Source organism: Alnus glutinosa, chromosome 13 (assembly GCF_958979055.1).
Source record: "Alnus glutinosa chromosome 13, dhAlnGlut1.1, whole genome shotgun sequence".
Taxonomy (NCBI): domain Eukaryota; kingdom Viridiplantae; phylum Streptophyta; class Magnoliopsida; order Fagales; family Betulaceae; genus Alnus; species Alnus glutinosa.
Window position 1 is genome coordinate 19,528,257 of NC_084898.1, and position 21,817 is coordinate 19,550,073.

General features: G+C 32.7%; 1 protein-coding gene across 1 annotated transcript; it reads right to left on the reverse strand.

Annotated features, from left to right (window-relative positions):
* Positions 1-4,046: 4,046 nt before the first annotated feature.
* Positions 4,047-9,756, reverse strand: LOC133853673 (methanol O-anthraniloyltransferase-like). Its single transcript, XM_062289668.1, has 3 exons — positions 9,258-9,756; positions 8,285-8,695; positions 4,047-4,954 (listed from the first exon to the last, which is right to left on the reverse strand). The coding sequence occupies exons 1-3, from the start codon at positions 9,744-9,746 to the stop codon at positions 4,460-4,462; spliced, it is 1,395 nt and encodes a 464-aa protein (XP_062145652.1). The 5' UTR covers positions 9,747-9,756; the 3' UTR covers positions 4,047-4,459.
* Between the last annotated feature and the right edge of the window lie 12,061 nt (positions 9,757-21,817).

A 21,817-nucleotide genomic window follows, 5' to 3' on the forward strand; every position in this document is an offset into this window, starting at 1 on the left:
TATATGTGGGTCCTATATATAAAATGGTTAATCTTAAAAAAAAAAAAATTGTTAAAATTGTACAAAAATTACACAAAAATGGTAAATATATCATATCTCTAGACAATTTCCGTCTCACTTCCGAATTCTTAGGGGTAATTACATTTTCCCCCCATGAACTACCAAAAAATGCGCGATGCTCTCATGAACTACCAACTCGACCAAAATAGAGTATTCAACTACCAAAGACAACCCTTTTCCCCCCTTCCGTCAGTCAAAGGGGTTAAAACAAACGGTCAACGGGTCACGTGACCATCACACGCCGTTTGATCCTCATTTTCTTCCTCTTTTCCCCCCATAAACTACCACCATCTTCCTCTTTTCTCCCCATGAACTACCACCATCTTCCTCTTTTTCCCCAATGAACTACCACCATCTTCCAACATGCCCCCTGTAAAACGGCACATGACCCGTTGACTATTTCTTTTAACCCCTCTAACTGACGGAAGGGGGAAAAATGGTTGTCTTTGGTAGTTGAATACTCTATTTTGATCGAGTTGGTAGTTCATGAGAGCATCGCGCATTTTTTGGTAATTCATGGGGGAAAAGGTAATTACCCGAATTCTTAACTGCAAAATACTTTATGCTACTACTCTTCAAGGCATCGTTGCTGCTTAATCAAAACATGAGATTCAATTTTGGATCACATTAGGAGGTTTTTTCATTTGTCTTCTCTTATTTATTGAAAAAAGAAAAAAGTGGTTTAAATTTGTATTTTCTATAAGAGGAGAAGAGTAGGGGGCGACAGGAACTGAAATCACATGGATGAGTTTCATATATTAAACCACATGGATTACATTGGGTCCTCGGACTATCACCGCATGTCAAATTACATATTTTTATATATTTTTTTTTCCAAAATATTCTTAAAATTATTAAAAATAGTAATTTATAAAAAAATTAAAATTATTAAAAAAATAAAGAATTTAAAAAAAAAAAAAACTGAAAAATACCAAAAAGGGTAGCTCTTTTCATATTAACCCCTTTAATTTTTTTTTTTTCGAATGGTTATTTTTTAATAACTTCATGGGTATTTTATGAAGAAAAACACAAAGGTGTCTAATTTTACATGTGATAGCAATATGGGGCATCAATGTCACTTTTTAAAGTTTGAAGCGTAAATAAAAATGTGATGGTAATTAAGGGGGATAGAGTATATTTTATAGTCTTATCAATCAGAAGTCTCTACTTCTATCATCAAAATAGATCATTATGATTAATATGTTAAAGTCTTATTAAATGGAATGTCTAATTCTATTACTGACTATAAATTATAATTTATAAGTTAAAAGGTTTATGACTTAAATCTTTTGTTTCATAATTTCATTAACACACCTAAATCATATTATAGCATATGGAATACATACGTCTCTCTCTCTCTCTCTCTCTCTCTCTCTCTCTCTCTCTCTCTCTCTCTCTCTCTCTCTCTCTCTCTCTCTCTCTCTCTCTCTCTCTCTCTCTCTCTCTCTCTCTCTCTCTCTCTCTCTCTATATATATATATATATATATATATCAAATGTTCTCATAAAATTCATAAAACAAACAAGTTTATTAATAAACTGAAAATATCTTACATATAAAATTGTCTTTTAGGGCATAAATCCGAACACCAATATTCCCTACATGTTAACGTTTTATTTACCATACCTTTATATATAATAAAAATGGGTAATTACATTTTTCCCTTGTCAACTACCGGCCATTATCAACATGCCCCTATGAACTGACATATCGACCAAAAGAGAATATCAAACTACCATATTTATATAATTTGGCCCCTTGGGTCAAGGAATCCTGTTAAATTGGACGGAATATGCCATTTTTGGGTGTTAATTTTGGTTTAAAGACCAAAATGCCCTCCACAGTAATTAATAAAAAATATTAAAATTAAAATATTAAAACAAAAAAACAAAAAAAACAAAGAAAATAATAGGGCATTAGTCTTTGCATTAATTAGACTGACGGAAGGGGCCAAAATATGTAAAGATGATAGTTGAATACTCTTTTTTGGTCGAAGTGTCAGTTCATGTGGGCATGTTGACAATGACTAGTAGTTGATTGGGGGAAGAAAAGGTAATTACCCATAATAAAAACATAATATATGAAAAGATAAAATAATAATAATAATAATAATTATCTTATCATTACATTTTATTATTTTAGTTCCGGCCCAACTAAGATAAATTCGTGGGAGGAGTTGCATAATCCACTGGAAGTGCTATTAGTAAGTTACGTTTTTTGGGTTACCTATAAATTGGCCTTTTATATCTAGGGATGTATTTAGACATTGAATTATATCTTGTAAGAGCACTAACATCAGTTTTCCTTAGATTTTTTGAAATTTAGGGAACTAAGCTACTTTTTGCTTCATTCTCCATATAAAATCTACAATATCTTCTTTTCTTATACCATTTAAATATTATTTCTTTATAAAATACAAGTTCACTACCTATCCTCGCATTTTTTTACAAAATTCCAACACAATCGCCAATAAAAAGAAAAAAGAGAAGAGATGAGAGAGAAATATTGTGTTAAAAATAATGGATAGGAAAGCTATAGGGAATCTAAAGTGCTACTTAATGCATTGGGTAGCACTATACGTAGCATTCACAATGTTTAGTGAAACAATAGAGAAACTGTTGCATGTGACTATTTATGGTTTTTTTTTTTTTTTGTTATAGAAAAGTTGTTACTATTGCTCTAAGTTGTCCTCAAATTTGGACTGATCTTCAACTAATTCAACCCAACTCAACAACTAAGATTAAACTCAACAAGGATACGTTTCATATCTTTTTTACCTACCACTGTATCTGATATCTCTACATCGGCTTTAGCATTGTAACAAGAGACATGCTTTCTTGTATTCTCATATCTTTCTCTTATCCTCATATTTTGAAAATCAATAATTAGATATGTAGGATCCGCAGATCTAATGGTTAATTTTCAAAATAAGAGGATGGAAGAATTAATGATCGAGTGTACTAAATAGCATGTCTCTCGTAACAAACATTTTCTTCTCCTTCTTCCTCTTCAGTAGAAATCTCCTCGATGAAGACTTTAGAGACAACAAAAATTGTATTTTTTTTACCGTTCACGTTCAGGCTTGGCAAAACCAAGTTGGAACAATGCAAGATTGGCTCCTGTAACCCTTTTCTCAGCTGTTGCTACGCTAAAATTTGAAGAAAGCCGCTCAAGCCTTGTTCGTTCTTCATCTTTGGGGTGTACATGCGGATGGATATTAACGTCCGCATTCGCTATCCACACATGCAGATGTAGATATCAGTTTTAGGGTATGCGGATGTTATTAATAACCTCATCTACGTACCCTTTATATAAAATATATATTTTATATATTATATTTAATAAAGTCACCAAAAGGATGCCATTTTGGATTGAGTATAGGTTATATTTACGTTTTTTTTGTTGGCTGTATTGAATTAAACTATTTTCAAAATTGTTTAAAATATGCCCTAATAGATGCCTAAAGACGACTCAAAAGACCCATTAACTAGTATGTGGATAGCAGATAATAACCGCAATAAACGCGCGGATACAGATTACAAAAACATGATACAGATGTAGATATAAATATCTAAAAGTGATATCCGCATTTTGCGGATGCTGCGTGCGCGGATATGACAAATACCGCATATACATGTAGACGCTCATTTCATCTGTTGATCGTGTTCTTAGATCGGAGGCTTTTTTTTTTTTTCACGCAGTTTTGACTTTTGACTGGCAGTAACTATTTAATTATAAGTTGCTTTCTAACAGGGAAAAAAAAAAGTTTTAATAAATAATTGGTTATCATCATGTTATGAATAAGTTGCAATGAGACATTTTTTATTCTTAAAATATTACATTTGATTATAGGAAAAATATATTTTAGCCTACTGAACTATCACCACATTTTCTTTTACATTTTCAAAGTGTAAAATGTGACATTGAGGTTCCCATACTACCACCGCATGTCAAATTACACATTTCTATATTTTTTTTTCTTCATAAAATTCAGAAAAACAAACAACTTTATTAATAAACCGAAAAAGTAATACATATATATGTTAAAGTGTCCCACATTGCTAAGAAATCCTTGTCTTGTAGACTTTATAAGCCATGTACACCCCCTTCTCTCTCAAAGCGTCTTAGAGAGAGGATTGGACCTTCCCTCCTGTTGCCGTATTGATGCAATACACGTGTTCGGACAATAGTGCCACACGTGAGTGGGTGTATTAAGTGTCCCCCTTTCCTAAGGTGTCTTTTGAGAGTAAGGCCATGGACTCTTACAATATACATATGAAAGTGGCCGACTTTTAGGGCATAAATCCGATCACTAATACTTTCTACATGTTAACTTTTTATTTGCCATACCTTAATTTATATATAATAAAAACATAATATATCTTCTACAACAACTGCTTTAGAGCATGGACATAATCCTATTCGGCTTCTGATCAATTATTTTCAGCAGCTCTTGTTGAAATCTTTCCATTACAGGCAATGGCAACCATATCGGCACTACAACCCCATCCTCACCTTTGCTGTTTCTGAAACTTGCATAGAAGCTTATAAATGGTATGGCCCCGCTCGGACCCCCATAAACCGGCTTGCCCCACCCGAAATCAATGGCTCCAAAGCCGACACGTGTTGTATCAGCAACAAGATAGTTCCCAGCTGTTGTATACTTAGGGCGTCCTTTGATCACCAGGAGATCTGCCACTGATCTGATGTACTCTTCACTCATTTCTGACTTTTTCTTCTTCACCATCTCCAATGCATATTCTAAAGGATTTTCGCAGAGTAATCCAGCCTTTGTAACTGCAGTTGGGAAAGCAAATGCATTGCCATAATATCCATCAGGCACTTGTATCCCTTGCTTACCGCGTGCATTTATCATGGGTGATAGACGAACAACCTGTTACAAAATAAAGACGTGGGAATTTCCAATTAAAGAAAGCAAAACTTGCTTACCGCGTGCACTTGCCACCCCAAGTGCCAAACCACCTTACTACAACAATTTATTTATTTATTTATTTTTTTTTGTGAACTACTCTTGTGGCTCATGGGGTGGCTCAGCAAAAGAGGAATTTTTTTTTTTTTTTATTAAGAAAAAAAAAAAAAAAGTTAGGAGGTTTGACTCTTGGGGGTGCGTGGTTTGGCCAGTACCAAGCGCCAAACCACCTTATTTTTTATTTATTTATTTCCTCTTTTTCTCTTGGGGTGGCCGAGCCAACCCCAAGGGCCAAACCCTTTTTTTTTTTTTTTTGGTTGGGGGGGGGGCCAAACCCCCTTAATTTGTTTTTTTGTTTTTTTTTTTTTTTGCTTGCACTTTTGCCCTTAGGTGTGTCTCAACCACCCCTCCTTTTGTTTTTTTAATTTTTTTTCTTTAAGTTTTATTATTTTTAATGTTTTAATGCATATGACACATGTCAATATCTGAGAGTAGGCACGTGTCAATACCTGAGAGTAGACACGTGTCAATACTTGTCAGTACGTTAGTTTTTGGACGAAAAAATTGACGGAAGTACTATCTCTGTCTTTTCTCAAAACTCAGGTACCATCTGTAATACGAATTGAAGTACAAGGGGGCAAAAAATAAAGACTTTAAACCACATGTACCAGTACCCTATTTAACCCTATAGATGATCCGAACACTATTCTGAACAATAAAATGTGTAACAAAAAGAAGAAGAGGTGAAGAAAGTGTGTAAATTAAATTTTTGAAATCATTCTTTTATAAAGCTAAAAGATTAAGCAGTTTATGACTATTGAAATACGAGTTTAAAACGGTTATTTATGTAAAATTTGAACAAAACATTCGACTGTTAGAATAACAATTGTACATGTCGGGAATGCACATGAAAATAATAAGCACATGGCTCATATAAAGTGTGTCTAAAATGTCAATGCGTTACACGTGCGAGCATGTGCAACTAATGCTACAAACTGAGTGACACCACTAGCATGTATCTACTCAAAAGTCATTCTAGAATAAGTAAGACAATTCCTTATAAAACACAAAAATAAAAATTCTTATAGCTTTTCAAATTAAAAAATAGGGTAAACTTCACTTAACCCTCCTAAACTTTCATAACTTTTGCAATCTCCTTTCCAAAATTCAAAAAATTCTCAATTTAATGTATCGAATTTTAAACAATTTTCAATCTCATCCCTCTCTTACAGAAAATCCTAACAAAGGGATGAGAAATTCTCAAAATACTCTAAAATTTTATTTATTTATTTTTTTAAAAATATAATTGTAATTTTACAAGTAATTTTATAAAGTTTACAAAGATATAATGTTCATTTTATCATTTGACTATCTTATTTAACCCCAAACCCTTATGAGATGGTGAAATTGTAAAAAATTAGATGTTTAATATACTAAATTGAGAGCTTTTAAATTTTTTTAAAAAAAATTGTAAAAATAAAGTTAGAATTATTAAGTGAGGTCTCAATAACTTGTACACAACGTCATTGGGATCAAACTGAAGGGCGCAATCGTGCGGCATCTCCATAAACAAGCGCCGAGTATCTCAAAGGGGGAGATGTCCAAAGGTGTGATGGAAGATGCTCCCGTACTGATCTCATCTCCTTGGGACCGAAAGAGAAAAACCAATGGACCATGCTGCCCTCCATTAATTTTGTTGTTGCTGTTATGTTGTTGTCAATCACTCGCTTCTCGTACTCGTGATGTACGCATGTTATATATTTGTGGTGGCAACCATCCCTTAGCTAGAAGGACAATGTTACTTTTACAACATGTGCATAATTTGTGGACGTACTCCTCTCCTCCACATAAGGGTGGCCTACACACTCGGTTCACCCTCATGTGAGGGGAAGAGTGCACTTATTGTACACTCTTGTAGTGAAGTAATCAGTTTCCTAGCTAAAATGAGGTGAAAATGAGGTGGTACTATGGCTGGTTTGGAGTGGCTCAAAGTCTTTCGGGTGGTTTGGCCATTCCAAGAGTCAAACCACCTTTTTTTTTTTTTTTTTTTTTTTTTTTTTTTTTTTTTTTTTGTACTCTTGGAGCGGCTAAACCAACCCCGTGTCCTATGGAGGTGGTTTGACTAACCCCAAAGGCCAAATCTCCTTACATTATTTTTCATTTTTTTTTCTTTCTTTTTTGCCCTTGGGGGTGGCCGAACTACACCCGTGGCACGGGGGTAGTTTGGCCACTCCCAATGGCCAAACCCCCTTAATTTTTATTTTTATTTTGTTTTTTTGTTTTTTTTTTTTTTTTCTAGCCTTTTGTCCTTGGGCCAACCCTCCTTTTGTTTTTTAATTTTTTTAAATATTTTTCTTTAAGTTTTATTATTTTAAATTTTTTTAATGCATAGAACACGTGTCAATACTTGAGAGTAGACACGTGTCAATACCTGTCACTATTGTTAGTTTTTTGGCAGAAAAATTGACGGAAGTACCATTTTCGTCTTTTCTCAAAACTCAAGTACCATCTGTAATACAAATTGAAACACACGGGACAAAAAATAAAGACTTTGAACTATAGTTACCATTACCTTATTTAACCCTATATAATATGCAAACACTATTATGAACAATAAAATATGTAACAGAAAGAAAAAGAGGTGAAGAAAGTGTGTAAATGCACATGAAAATAATAAGTGTGTGGCCCGTGCAAAGTGTCTAAAGTGTCCATGCCTTACACATGCGGCCAGTTCTACGGACTGAGTGACGTACACCACTAACATATGTCTGCTCAAAAGTCATTCTAAAATAAGACAATTTCCTTATAAATCACAAAAAAATTCTTATAACTTTTCAAATGAAAAAAATAAAACTTCACTTAACCTTTCTAAACTTTCGTAACTTTCGCAATTTTTCTCTCAAGATTCAAAAAAACTCTTAATTTAATAAATCGAATTTTAAACAATTTTCAATCTCACCCCATCGTTACAGAAAATCCTAACAAATGGATGAGAAATTCACAAAATACCCTTATTTTTTTAAAAAAATAAAAAAATAAATTGTAATTTTAAAGGTAATTTTATAAAGTTTATAAGGGTATAATGATTATTTTATTCTTTAACCATCTCATCTAATCTTAAACCCTAACAGGAAGGGTAAGATTACAAAGAATTGAATGTTTTATATATTAAATTAAGAATTTTTAAACCTTTCAAGGGAGATTATAAAAGTAATAAAAGTTAAAGAATGATTAAGTGAAGTTCCTCTCAAAAATAAAAAATAAAAACCAATGAAATAATTTCAACACAATTACCTCATTGGGATCGAACTGAAGGGCAATCGTGCGGCATCTCCATAAACAAGCGCTGAGTATCTCAAAGGTGGAGGATGTCCGAAGGTGTGGTGGAAGATGCCCCCGTATTGATCTCATCTCTTTGGGACCGAAAAAGAACGACCAATGGACCATGCTGTCCTCCATTAATATTGCTGTTGTGTTGTTGTTATCAATCACCTGCTCCTCGTACTCGTGATGTACGCATGTTATCCGTGGTGGGTCTCGCGCACTAAAGATCTCTCTTTGCCACACAGGCTGCTGCGATGGTGCATCTGCACCATTTGCCATCTCTGAAACAGTGTTAAGGAAGTGGACCAACCCAAGAGAATCGCTAATGGTGTGGTTTAGTCGTACTGCCAGGATGAATCCCCCACATAGCAGACGGGTCACCTGCATGAGTTGGATCGGAGGACGAGTTAGGCAAACAAGTGTTAGAATATATATTGTTTAAAAAGTACTCAGTATAGATCCACCGATTTGGGGCTAAAAAAACCCTTTTTGGAGCTAGGTTATTTTGCCGAAAACTGATACGATGGCCGCGCGTCCAGTGGTTGGTGGAGACGGATCTTTAACGTATATATTGATAGATCTAGGCCTTGCAAATCTTATTCTGGTTTTAGATGTTCAAAATCGGGTTCAGGGAAGGTTGGGAAGACACTGACAGCGCAAGCAGAGGCACGCAAAGACTTGTAGATGGCTGAAACCACTTTGAGATTGTCGGAGAGCTCACCCAGAAAGAGACATTTGTAGAAGGCCACAAAAAAATGGCTATGCTACTATAGAGAAATATATAATGGATCGGAAAATATAATATGAAAGAAAGGAAAGAGCGAAAATGATGAAAGAAATTGATGAAGCGTTAGGGTTACATCTTAAAAGATGAAATTGAAATGTATTATAAATTATATTGAATATTTTATTTTAATATAAAATATTAGAACATTATATACACCTGAATGAGTAGCAAAGGGCATCCAAGGATAGCGTTAGAGCCAGGCACATCATGTAGAAGCTCATCAATATATGGGCATGGCGGTTGAATTGTGTCAGCAAGCTGCTCGAGTGTGATGTCCGCCTCAGCTTCAACGAACAAGATACCTTCTCCGGTGCAATCCACCGTAAGTTTCCGGTTATGTCCTTCTCTAAGCCTGCCGGCGAGGGGATAGTAATACACCAGTGCTTTAGCTAAAGCTTCTCTAACGACCTTCACGGGGTCTTTCTGTAGCATCAACGGATTATTGTTTGAGTAAAACATAATAAATGGAAGCTGAAAACGGAGGCCTTCTTGGTCATCTATGTCTGACAGTCGCTTCAATTCATTACGTGTTTTCTCTGCCGGCACCACTAACTCCGGCGGGCTACGTCTCACCGAGAAAACTATAGGGGAAGAAGGTGCCATACTGGTGCAACCTTCAATGCGTCTGCCGTCTCCTGTTTTCATATGTAAATGGCAGAGCGTCGAAGTGAAATATATGTACGAGGTAACGTGAGGTACATTGATAAGCTTTGCTCCACTCGTTTAAATGGGACCACTTGAAAGTTCTACTGCTAAGCTTGTCTTCCCCTCATTTTACACGACGGTGGGGTCGATCAATAAAAATGGAGGCAAAAAAGCATTCACATTCTATTCACGTTTTAATTAAAGTCATATATATATATATATTCAAGATTTTTATTTTCTTTAATTTGTCTTCGCATATGTGACACAACTAAAATACAGAGTGAAGTTTCCATCTTTTAGAAAATAATAATGTTATATGCAAGATTTTTATTCTTATTTATCCTTCTAAATATGATATGACTTTTAATTAAAAGGGAAAATATCATTTTAACCTTCTAAATTACCACCCGTTTTGCGTCTAACCTCACAAACTACCAACACTCTAACTCCGGCCCCCCAAACTATCAAAACATTTGAAAAATGCTTCATTTGACGAAATATCCTCATATTATTCATGTCACGTGTCATTTTTCAATTTTAAAAAAAAAAAAACTAAATTTTTATTTTTATTTTAAAAAATAGAAAATATGGTGTCTTGGGAGTGGCTACCATCGGAAGGGGGGGGGACCAGCGAGCCACCCCGGCCCCTGGGGTTGGCCGCGCACCATCCCCGACCCCCTAGGGGTGGCTTTCGGGCCAACCCGAAATCCATTTGGGGTGGCCCAAAATCCACCCCCAGGCCACCCTGGGGGTGGCCACGAGCCACCCCATTTTCCTTTTTTTTTTTTGAAAAAAAAAAAAGTTTTTTTTTAAGTTTACTTTTTTGGTTTTTTTAGTTTTTAGTTTTATTTTTTACAAAAAAAAAAAAAAAAAAAAAAATTGAAAAGTGACACATGACAGGGATAATATGGAGATATTTCTCCAAATGGAGCATTTTTCAAAGGTTTTGGTAGTTTTGAGGGCCGGAGTAAGGGTGCGTTTGGGATTGCGATTTCGTAGACAATAAGTGCGATTTTAAACCAAATCGCAGAACATAGATCGTTTGGGAACTGCGTTTTTAAAAATTGCGATTTGAAAACGCAGGAAATCTGCTTTTTCAAATCGCAAATAAGATGGTGCTTTTTTGAAAACGTAAAATTCTAAAGGTAAATTCGCGATTTTAAAGGCTAAACTGCGATTTTGCCAAACGCTTAACTGCGTTTTTAAAAATCATTTTTTTTAAATTACACATTTTAAAATCGTTATTTTAAATCGCACTTTTTAAAACCGCAAACTCAAACAGACCCTAAAAGTGTTGACAGTTTATAGGGTTAAACGTAAAACATGTAGTAATTTAGATGGCTAAACTATAATTTTTTTTTTAATTAAAGTTATCATTAAATTTAATATAAAAGCCATTTATAATAAAGTAGAGGTCTTAAGAGGTAGCCTAATTGGCCTAGCCAGTAGGCCATGATGACAAGCAAAATGTGGCATGCGAAGCTCATGGCCAACAAAGTTGATTAATGTCCAACAAACCTAGTATCCGAGCTTTTTCACATGGGTGGACAGTAAGCAGCCCTCAAAAATATTAGGCCTCTTAAAAAGAAAATCATTAAAAGCTCTCTAAAACTATCGAAATTAAAAGAGAGCCAGCAGGACCAACAAGACAATAAATTCTACGTGGTTTGATGTATAATTTACGTCAATAGGTTAAAAGTTTTTAGAGCTACATATTGCTCTAAGTTACTTGATATTTTTATCATACAAAATATTCATATTTATAAAAGAATTAGAATAAATCAAATCTCAAATCAATCAAATTTGATGAATCTGATTACAATCAATCCTACAAGGTACTACTTATCTTATAGAGAATAATTACCGTATCTTATATTTTAACATCTTTAAATTAGAGATAAGAGATTTTACGTGATTCTGTCTATGACTTACGATTACAGGTTAAAGCTCTTAAGACTACATTTTACTCGTAAAAATATTAGTCGTTAGCATAGAAGCTGTTTCGCTCTTAAAAAAGAAATTATTATTTTCTGCTTATACAAATGAGCTCTAATTATTTTAATGGCACTTCCTTTTCTATAAGAACAATTTGAAAAAAAAAAAAAAAAATGTAATTGAAAAACTGGTATATACAAATAAGACGTTTCAAATTTGTCAACCTAAAATTGTGGGCACTTTTCATTTCATGGGACTCAAATTAAAGAGCCAGCACATGACGAGATATTTAAGGTTCCAACAGCGACAAAGTGGGGACCTTTCAAAATCAATAACCACGTGAAACACAAACACGAATATGTGTGGGGCTGTATATGGACCTCTACACAGGGAATGGGCCCCACCGAATGCAGCCCGGACATGCAGTATCATTCACCAAAATATACACCTTGGGAAACCTTGATAAAAAAAAATAAATAAATAAATAAAAATTTGCCATGGCTGCATGCAGATTCGAAGAAGGTGAAGAATATGGAAAAGGAGAAAGAGACTCATCCGTCCATTCCAACCGTTCAAAGATAAAAGAACATCGTTTCCACAGCGCTGCCAACCGTTGCTCAACGGTTGGACTAGCGAGTCAGCAACAGCTGATAGACTCCTTGAAAAAAAGACAAAGGTTAGAGTGGCACGCTAAGAGTGACGTGATGTAAAGTGGAATTTATGCATATTTTTGATGAAAATGAAAATAGAAAAAATGTCAAATATAATATTGGAACAGCGCTGTTTGATTAAAATTTTACATGTTCTTAGACAATGGAAGTACAAAAGGAAAGACTTGATCGTCAAGCCGGGATTTTATTTTTCTTATTTATAATTAAGACTGTAATTTCTTTCCTTACTAGGACTAGATTTGCTTTATTTATTTTCTTTCCTTACTAGGATTATGTTTACTTTTATTACTAGGAATATCACTACAAAAAATGCTTCAATTCGCCGCGTGTCTACAGTAGCGATTAATAAATGCATGCAGCCACATGGCCATGTGTTTTAATACACGTGTCCATATAGACACGTGTATTTTTTACATACGTCCATGTGGCCAATTATTTTTAATCAAATATATATTATAGTTAGGGTTTTGTACACTATGCATAATAATATTACTGTATACATGCATAATGACTCGTTTTGTACACTATGCATATAAATCATTGTATTTATTTATTTATTTTTATAAAAAAAAAATAAAAAAAAAAAAAAAAAAAAAACTCAAGTTTTTTAATTATATACATATATAATTAGGGTTTATGGCTATATATAGTATAGCCACATAAGGTTAGGTTTTATAGCTATATGCTATATGTAAATAGTATACTTAGGGTTTAAGTATGGTATACTTATATATGGTATACTTATAAGTAAATCCTAACCTTAATTAAGGTTAGCGTTTACATTTATGGACGTACTATAAATGTTATACTAATTTGCATATTGTACTATATGCATATGCATACTATATATAGCATTAAATTAACTAAGGTTTGGTTTTGTACACCATATACGTTTTTTTTTTTAAATATATATATATATATATATATATATATATATATATATAACAAAGTTTAAAAACCTATAATTAATATAAAGGTCTGGACCTACAGTATCATTTACCAAAAAATACACCGTGGGATACCTTGATAAAAATAAAAAAATAAAAAAAGAATTTGCCATGGCTGCATGCAAATTCGAAGAAGAAGATGAAAAATATGGGAAAGGAGAAAGAGAAGGAGACTCATCCGTCCATTCCAACCGTTCAAAGATAAAAGAACATCGTTCCCACAACGCTGCCAACCGTTGATACTCAGACTGTTGGACTAGCGAGTTAGCAACAGCTGATAGAACCCTTGAAAAAAAGACAAAGGTTAAAGTGGCACGCTAAGAGTGACGTGATGTAAAATGGAATTTATGCATATTTTTTATGAAAACGAAAATAGGAAAAATGTCAAAAATAATATTGGAGCAGCGCTGTTTGATTAAAATTTTACCTGTTCTTAGACAATAGAAGTATAAAAAGAAAGACTTGATCGTCAAGCCGGGATTTTATTTTTCTTATTTATAATTAAGACTTTAATTCCTTTCCTTACGAAGACTAGATTTGCTTTATTTATTTTCTTTCCTTACTAGGATTATGTTTACTTTTATTACTAGGAATATGTTTACTTTCTGTACAAGTATTTTTCTACTCTTTATAGGTGAGTTTGTAGTGTAAACCCTAACCCTTGAATTATTAATTAAACTTAAGAATTTCTTAACACTCTGCAGAGTTTATTGTTCTTTTAAGCATGCGGACTTGTTTTATCTTTTGGTTGTCAGATGTTTAAGTCAATTAGGCATCCGAGAGAGAAAACCCAATAAAAAGGGAGTGGGAAAAGAAGGATGAGCATACCTTAGAATGTGGACCATTACCTTCATTTATAGGGTTGCCATCAATATGGTAAGTGGATTTTGTATGGCAAGGATTGAAGGTAAAAGTATCAATATGAAAGGCGGCAAATACTCATCAATCGTTTCTTTTAGAGGATGTTCAAATATTGGCTCATTTCCTCACTTAGTTGACTTAAAATATGCAAAATAGTAAAGGAGAGAATATCCTTCCTTTTATGGCCTCAACCATTTGGAGGCATAAGCTTGGATGAAAGAAATCCATTGTATTGCATTTCTATGTCATACAGTGAATCTGTTCCAAAGAGTTGTGGTGGACCAAAATTATAGCCTTACCTGGGCCCAAAAGGCCTTTAGTTGGGCCTAACGGGCCCTTTGATAACTAAATACTCCAGTAACCCCCATTCTCATGTTCGATTCGACTGCTCAGAATCTTGTATTTACTTGCAATCAAATTTCTATGTCGGAATGATTCTAAGAATGATTGACTTGTTTTTGTCCAAAAGGCCTTTGGTTGGGCTTAACAAGCCTTTCAATAACTAGGTACTCTTACGTTCCGTTTGAGTTTGCGATTTCAAAAAGTGTGATTTAGAATAACGATTTTAAAATGTGGATTTGAAAAAAAAAATGATTTTTAAAAACGCAGTTAAGGGTTTGACAAAATCACAGTTTAACCTTTAAAATTCTGCGTTTTCAAAAAATCTTACCTGCGATTTGAAAAAGCAAATTTTTTGCATTTTCAAATCGCATTTTTTAAAAAACGCAGTTCCCAAACGATTTATGTTCTGCAATTTAGTTTAAAATTGTACTTATTGTCTACGAAATCGCAATCTCAAACGCACCCTTAACAATGCTTATATATCATTCTCAAACGAATGGACAAACGGAGGTAGCCAATCATTCTTTGGCAGATTTTCTTTAGAGTGTGGTGGGCAATCACCACAAGTCTTAAAATCATAAGTTGTTTCAAGCTGAATTTGCTTTCTTTGGTAGATTTTCTTTAGGGTGTGGTGGGTAATCATCTCAAAGTCTTGAAATCAGTAGTTGTTTTAAGCTGAATTTGCTTACAACCATTCTACGAATCAGAGCACTAGTTTTAGTCCATTCTTTGTTGTTTATGAGACTAATTCTATTCTTGATTTGAAGAGGGAGACTACTAAAGCAAAAGATCTCATTGGTCAAATTCAGGAGATTTACAAAGCTATTGTTCAGCTTTTGCAAGATTCTACTGCCAAGCATAAGGCAAATGCAAATGAGAAATTATTTTGGAATAAATTATCGAACACCCATAATTGTCTGTAATTTAAATCACAATAAAATACATGTGGCATATGGGGCAACACTTTAATATAATTAGGAAATTTTTTTTTTTTTGAAGAAATTAAGGAATTTATTTCATTCTCTAACTTGACCTTTATAACACATGAATTTTTTTTATGGTGTTAGGTATTTCAATATTGGCCATTAACTTTATTTATTCCAATCAATTTATGGAATGCTCTCACTCATATAAAGAATATTACACATGAATCATGACGGTAAAACTACTATATACATAATGATTCATCACTTCCATGTATTACAATGAATCATAAACTATAAATGAGTATTTTATGGGCAATCAAACATTGTGAATGGACTTTCTATAAGTCATTTGGGTCCAACTTTATTTATACAATGGATAAAAATAGTACATGTGCATAAAAACTTTATAACAATAATTTATGTCTGTAGACCAATTAGAGAATACCTATTCCAAGGAATAGACCTCTACCAAACAAAAGAATGGCTATTCCATAGGAATAACCATTCCATTCCAGGGGTCTATTCCACGAACCAAACGAGGCCTAAGTCTAAGGTACTGATAATAGTTTAAATTTGCACATTTTTCTTATTAATAAAAAAGCATTATCGTAAGTGTTTTTGTATTAATTCTTGCACATTATAGTTAGTTTTGAAATATTGTCTAATTATTAAATTTGAGCTTAAATGATGTATTAATACAATGAATTATCTTTTGTAAGAATTGGTAAAGTTTCAATTAAATTAAGGGAAAACTTCATTTAAAATCCCTGATTTTTCATCACTTTTGAAATAAGGTACCCAAACTTTAAAAAGTGTTAATTTAGGGTATTCATCTTTCAATTTTTTTCAATTCCAACCATCCGTTAGAATTTTCCGTTAAATCCTATCAAAATTTTCAAAATACCCGTATTTTGTTCAAAAAAAAAATTATAAATTTTTTTCAAAGATTCAGGCATGAGTATTTTTGTAAATTCCGTTAAATTCTTTCTAATGCCTAAATCCTTGTAATTTTTTCTCCTTTTTTTTCCTAAAAATAAAAAAATAAAAAGAGAGAGAAAATGGGTATTTTGAGAATTTTGACAGGAATTAAAGGAAAATTCTAACAGGGAGTGAAATTGAAAAAAAAAAAATTGAAAGATGGATACCCTAAATTGACACTTTTTAAAGTTTGGGTATATTATTTTAAAAGTGATGAAAGATTATGGATTATAAGTGAAGTTTTTTCCTATGTAATTAACAATCTTTTGCAATTGTGATTTTGAGAAAAAGAAAATTGTTGATAATTTCTGTCCAGATGCCATTTTGTACATGATGGTAATTAAAATGGTGTTGTAGATGGTATTTTGGTCTTTTGCTCACTTTGCTCTTTTGTGTCAGATGCTTTGTTGTTGTTTTGTGGCAGAAGGCATATATGTCTTACATTGGTCTCCAAGTGTGTATTATTCAACAAAAAGTTACAAGTTATTTGAAAATTTTCAAAAACGTGGAAAGAAAAGGCCAGAAGATGCGTGGGACAAAGAAAGAAGATTTGTGAGGCACATTGGTTATGAAATTTATTCTCATGCTAGGAATGGCTAATCTTTTAGCTAAAGCTATATTGAAGTTTAGCATTTTTATTATATGATCATGAGATTATTTTGGATGTTCTTCATAGATTAATGATTGAACGGTGGAAATGATTTTAACTTGAAAAGGATGATATGTTGACAAGGTTTTGATTCATTATGAATTTTTGTTTATATCAAATACTTTGTTAAATATGTTATGATTTGAATTTATAGTGAATGTTTAATCTCTCTTAACATGTCATTGAAATCAAATTCATACTCAATCGGCTTTATTTTTAATTAGTACTTAACTGTTTTATCGTCCGATTAGTAGAGTTGATTTTCTACCTAATTGAGTTAAGAATGTCTCAAAAATATGAAAAATAATGCTAAATGGATCTTTGAAGCCCTAGTGTTTTCCATTAATTTTTCCTTAGCTCTATTTTACTTAATTTAGTTTTGTTAATTTAATCACTTCATTGCTCCACTTTTTTAGCAGCAAACAATAATCAACTCATTTTATTTTTCACATGATAATAGAAATTTTTAGCAGTCCTTATATATCACCCTTAAACGAATGGACAAACGGAAGTAACCAATCATTCTTTGGCAGATTTTCTTTAGAGTGTGGTGGGTAATCATCTCAAGTCTTAAAATCAGAAATTGTTTCAAGCTGAATTTGCTTTCTTCGGCAGATTTTCTTTAGAGTGTGGTGGGTAATCATCTCAAGTCTTGAAATCAAAAGTTGTTTCAAGCTGAATCTGCTTACAGCCATTCTACGAATCAGAGCACTAGTTTTAGTCCATTCTTTGTTGTTTATGAGACTAATCCTATTCTTGATTTGAAGGGGGCGACTACTAAAGCAAAAGATCTCATTGGTCAAATTCAGGAGATTTACAAAGCTATTGTTCAGCTTTTGCAAGATTCTACTGCCAAGCATAAGGCAAATGCAAATGAGAAATTATTTTGGAATAAATTATCGAACACCCATAATTGTCTGTCATTTAAATCACAATAAAATACATGTGGCATATGGGGCAACACTTTAATATAATTAGGGAATTTTTTTTTTTTTTTTTTTGAAGAAATTAAGGAATTTATTTCATTCTCTAACTTGACTTTTATAACACATGAATTTCTTTATGGTGTTAGGTATTTTAATATTGGCCATAACTTTATTTATTCCAATCAATTTATGGAATGCTCTCACTCATATAAAGAATATTACACATCACTTCCATGTATTACAATGAATCGAAAACCATAAATGAGTATTTTATGGGCAATCAAACATTGTGAATGGACTTTCTATAAGTCATTTGGGTCCAACTTTATTTATACAATGGATAAAAATAGTACATGTGCATAAAAACTTTATAACAATAATTTTATGCCTATAAACCAATTAGAGATAAACTAAGTACAAAATGAATTAATAAGTCTCATATGCTTCACAAGACTTTTATACTACTTTACCGGTAAAATTTTTGTCATTGGATCCAAATTTATTAATTCAGTACTTATATGCTTAATAGATATTTCATGTCAATTAATGTTCTCTCTCACACTAAGATGTTATATGTCGATATATTTACTTTTGCTTCTACTTTCATTATTCTTGGAAAATAAAACTACAATAGAATCATCTCAAAAAATCTTGATAGGTCATGCTATAGAATTTATCTTTAATAAAATTTCACAATCATAATGCATGCATAATGAATTCATAGCATGCAATAAATTATGCTTCCATAGTAGACGTTGCAACTATAGTCTGCTTACTGCATCTTTAGGATATAGCACGCCCTTCCAGTTATATATATATATATATATATATATAACTGAAAGTAAACTTTATGTCATCTACACATTCAGCAAAATTTGAATTTGAATGACCAACCACCTTAAAATGTTTCGGGTATTTATTGGTCAAGTTATAATCCTTGATTCCTTATGAATACCACAAGACTTTATTTGCATCTTTCCATTGCTCCAAATCTTGGTTGCTTGAAACAATAGTCATACTATTAGTCCAATGTCTAGACTAATACAGACCTGTGCATACATCAGACTGCCTATTGCAAATGAGTACAAAAGATTTTTCATCTGCTCTTGTTTCAATACATTTTGGTGACATTGATGTTTACTGCATTACCCCCTTTAATAATATGTGCACAGTCCTTTATTCTGAATCTCTCCAAAACCTTCACTCGGAGGATGTACACCATCGAATAGTTAGGGGTACATCCACCCTCATCAATTGAAGGGGCTACACAACCGACATAGTACATATGTGGGAATTTGGCTATATAAGGAAAAAACACACTCCCCATTGATTATCTTGCCTGTCGAGGATATGGAATCCTAGGAGGAAAGATCAACCCTTTAAGGAAGGGGATCAACAAATGAAGCCCAAAAGGAAAGATCTTTGAAATAATCGCCTTCCATATAAAACACTTGACCTCCAATACCTTCCAAGTATGGCCTACTTACCTTATGTATGGTAGTCCTATAAAGGAAGATGAAAACCCTATGTCTAAGGTACTGATAATAGGTTAAATGTGCACATTTTTCTTATTAATAGAAAAGCATTATCACAAGTGTTTTGTATTAATTCTTGCACATTATAGTTAGTTTTGAAATACTGTCTAATTATTAAATTTGAGCTTAAATGAATTATTAATACAATAAATTATCTTTTGTAAGAATTGGTAAAGTTTCAATTAAAAAAATAATAATTTTAATCTATTGCAATTGTGATTTTGAAAGAAAAAGAAAATTGTAGATAATTTCTGTCGAGATGCCATTTTGTACATGATGGTAAAATAGTGTTGTAGATGGTATTTTGGTCTTTTGCTCACTTTGCCCTTTTGTGTCAGATGCTTTGTTGTTGTTTTGTTGTAGAAGGCATATATATCTTACATAATTTAATACATATCCTGATACATTGGTCTGACTCTCCAGCAAAAAGTGCAGAGCTATAGCAACAAGTTATTTGAAGGAGAGATGATTTTTTGCATAACTCTTATATAATTTTTGTATAATTTTAATAATTTTTTTTAAAATTAATCATTGAATATTTAGGACTCATATGTAGAAAAATAAATTTAATAAATGATCACTAAAAAAATTAGTTAGAGTTGTGCAAAAGTTGTGTAAGAATTGTGCAAGAAATATTAATTGTGCAAAATGTGAAATAAAAGGCATTCGCGGGATAAAGAAAGAAGATTTGTGAGGCACGTTGATTATGAAATTTATTTTCATGCTAGGAATGGCTAATCTTTTAGCTAAAGCTATGGGTGAAGTTTAGCATTTTTATTATATGTTTATGAGATTATTTTGGATGTTCTTCATAAATTAATGATTGAATGGTAGAAATGATTTTAACTTGAAAATGATGTTATGTTGACAAGTTTTTGATTCGAGTAATGTTTCTTACACAATTTTTGTACAACTTTTACACAACTCTAACAATTTTCTTTTAAAATCAGCCATTGAATATCTAGGACCCACATGTTGGAAAACAAATCCAATGGTTGATCATAACAAAAAGTAGTTAGAGTTGTGCAAAAGTTGTGTGAGAGTTGTGTAAGAAACATTACTCTTTTGATTCATTATGAATTTTTGTTTATATCAAATACTTAATTTGTTAGATATGTTATGATTTGAATGCTTAATCTTTCTTAATATGTCATTAAAATCAAATTTTTAATCAAACTCATACTCAATCAACTTTATTTTTAATTAGTACTTAACTATTTTATCTTCCGATTAGCAGAGTTAGTTCTCTACCTAGCTAAGTTAAGAATGTCTCAGGATATGTAAAAGAATGCTAAGTGGACTCAGGAAGCCCTAGTGTTTTCCATTAATCTTCCTTAGCTCTATTTTACTTAATTTAGTTTTGTTAATTTAATCACTTCATTGCTTCACTTTTTTAGCGGCAAACAATAATCAACTCATTTTATTTTTTTTCGACTAAGATAATAAATATCTATCATTCCTTGTGAATCAACCTTGGCCTTACCGAATTTTTTTTTAAAAAAAAATGGGTTGCCGAAATCTCCCAAAGACTAAAGTGTAAGTCTACTCCAGTCTACTGAATTAGGCATCGAATTTTATTTGTATTTACCGATGCACTTGACTGGATTCGGGTGCGATGAACTGCATCAATAATACAGAGCATTGGGGCAATCCCTCGTGAATATTAAGATTTTGGAGCTTGTTGCATACTAAAGGAATCAAAATGCTTTCTTTATCGGAGGGTTTAAAAAGCTAGGGAGACAATTTTCTGTTGTAAAGTAGTTCACTACTCACCACCAGATGCAGCAGAAGAAAGCTTTTTGACCAATAAAAAATAATAAAGATGAACATATTCCAAAGGAATTGCTCTGGATTTTTCTTGAAAAGGAAATTCCAGGAAAAAGGTAACTCCGGAATGTTTGAAATGGGTATAGAAATTCTAAGAAATTCTTTTTTAGCTATATATAAATATTTTAATTATATATAAATTTGTAACTAGAAATGGGGAAGGAGGCCATGGCCTTTACAGACATTCCTCTACTTCCATCTCTGCCTATTAGGCACTTAGGTAAAACCTGCCCTTGTACTTACATACCCTGCCCCGTATTGCATTGCAATGAATCTTTGTCTCCCGTCGGGCCGTCATAATTAAATTCTCATTCGTTTCCTATCACCTTTAGTCATTTTATTATTACTCGAGAAATGTTACATATTACATAAATATCTTTCAAACTTTAAATTTGGAGGTTTCAAAATCCAAAATAACCATAGTTCCGTAGTATCACTACATTTGAATCAATATCTTCCTGAATTTTTTGAGGC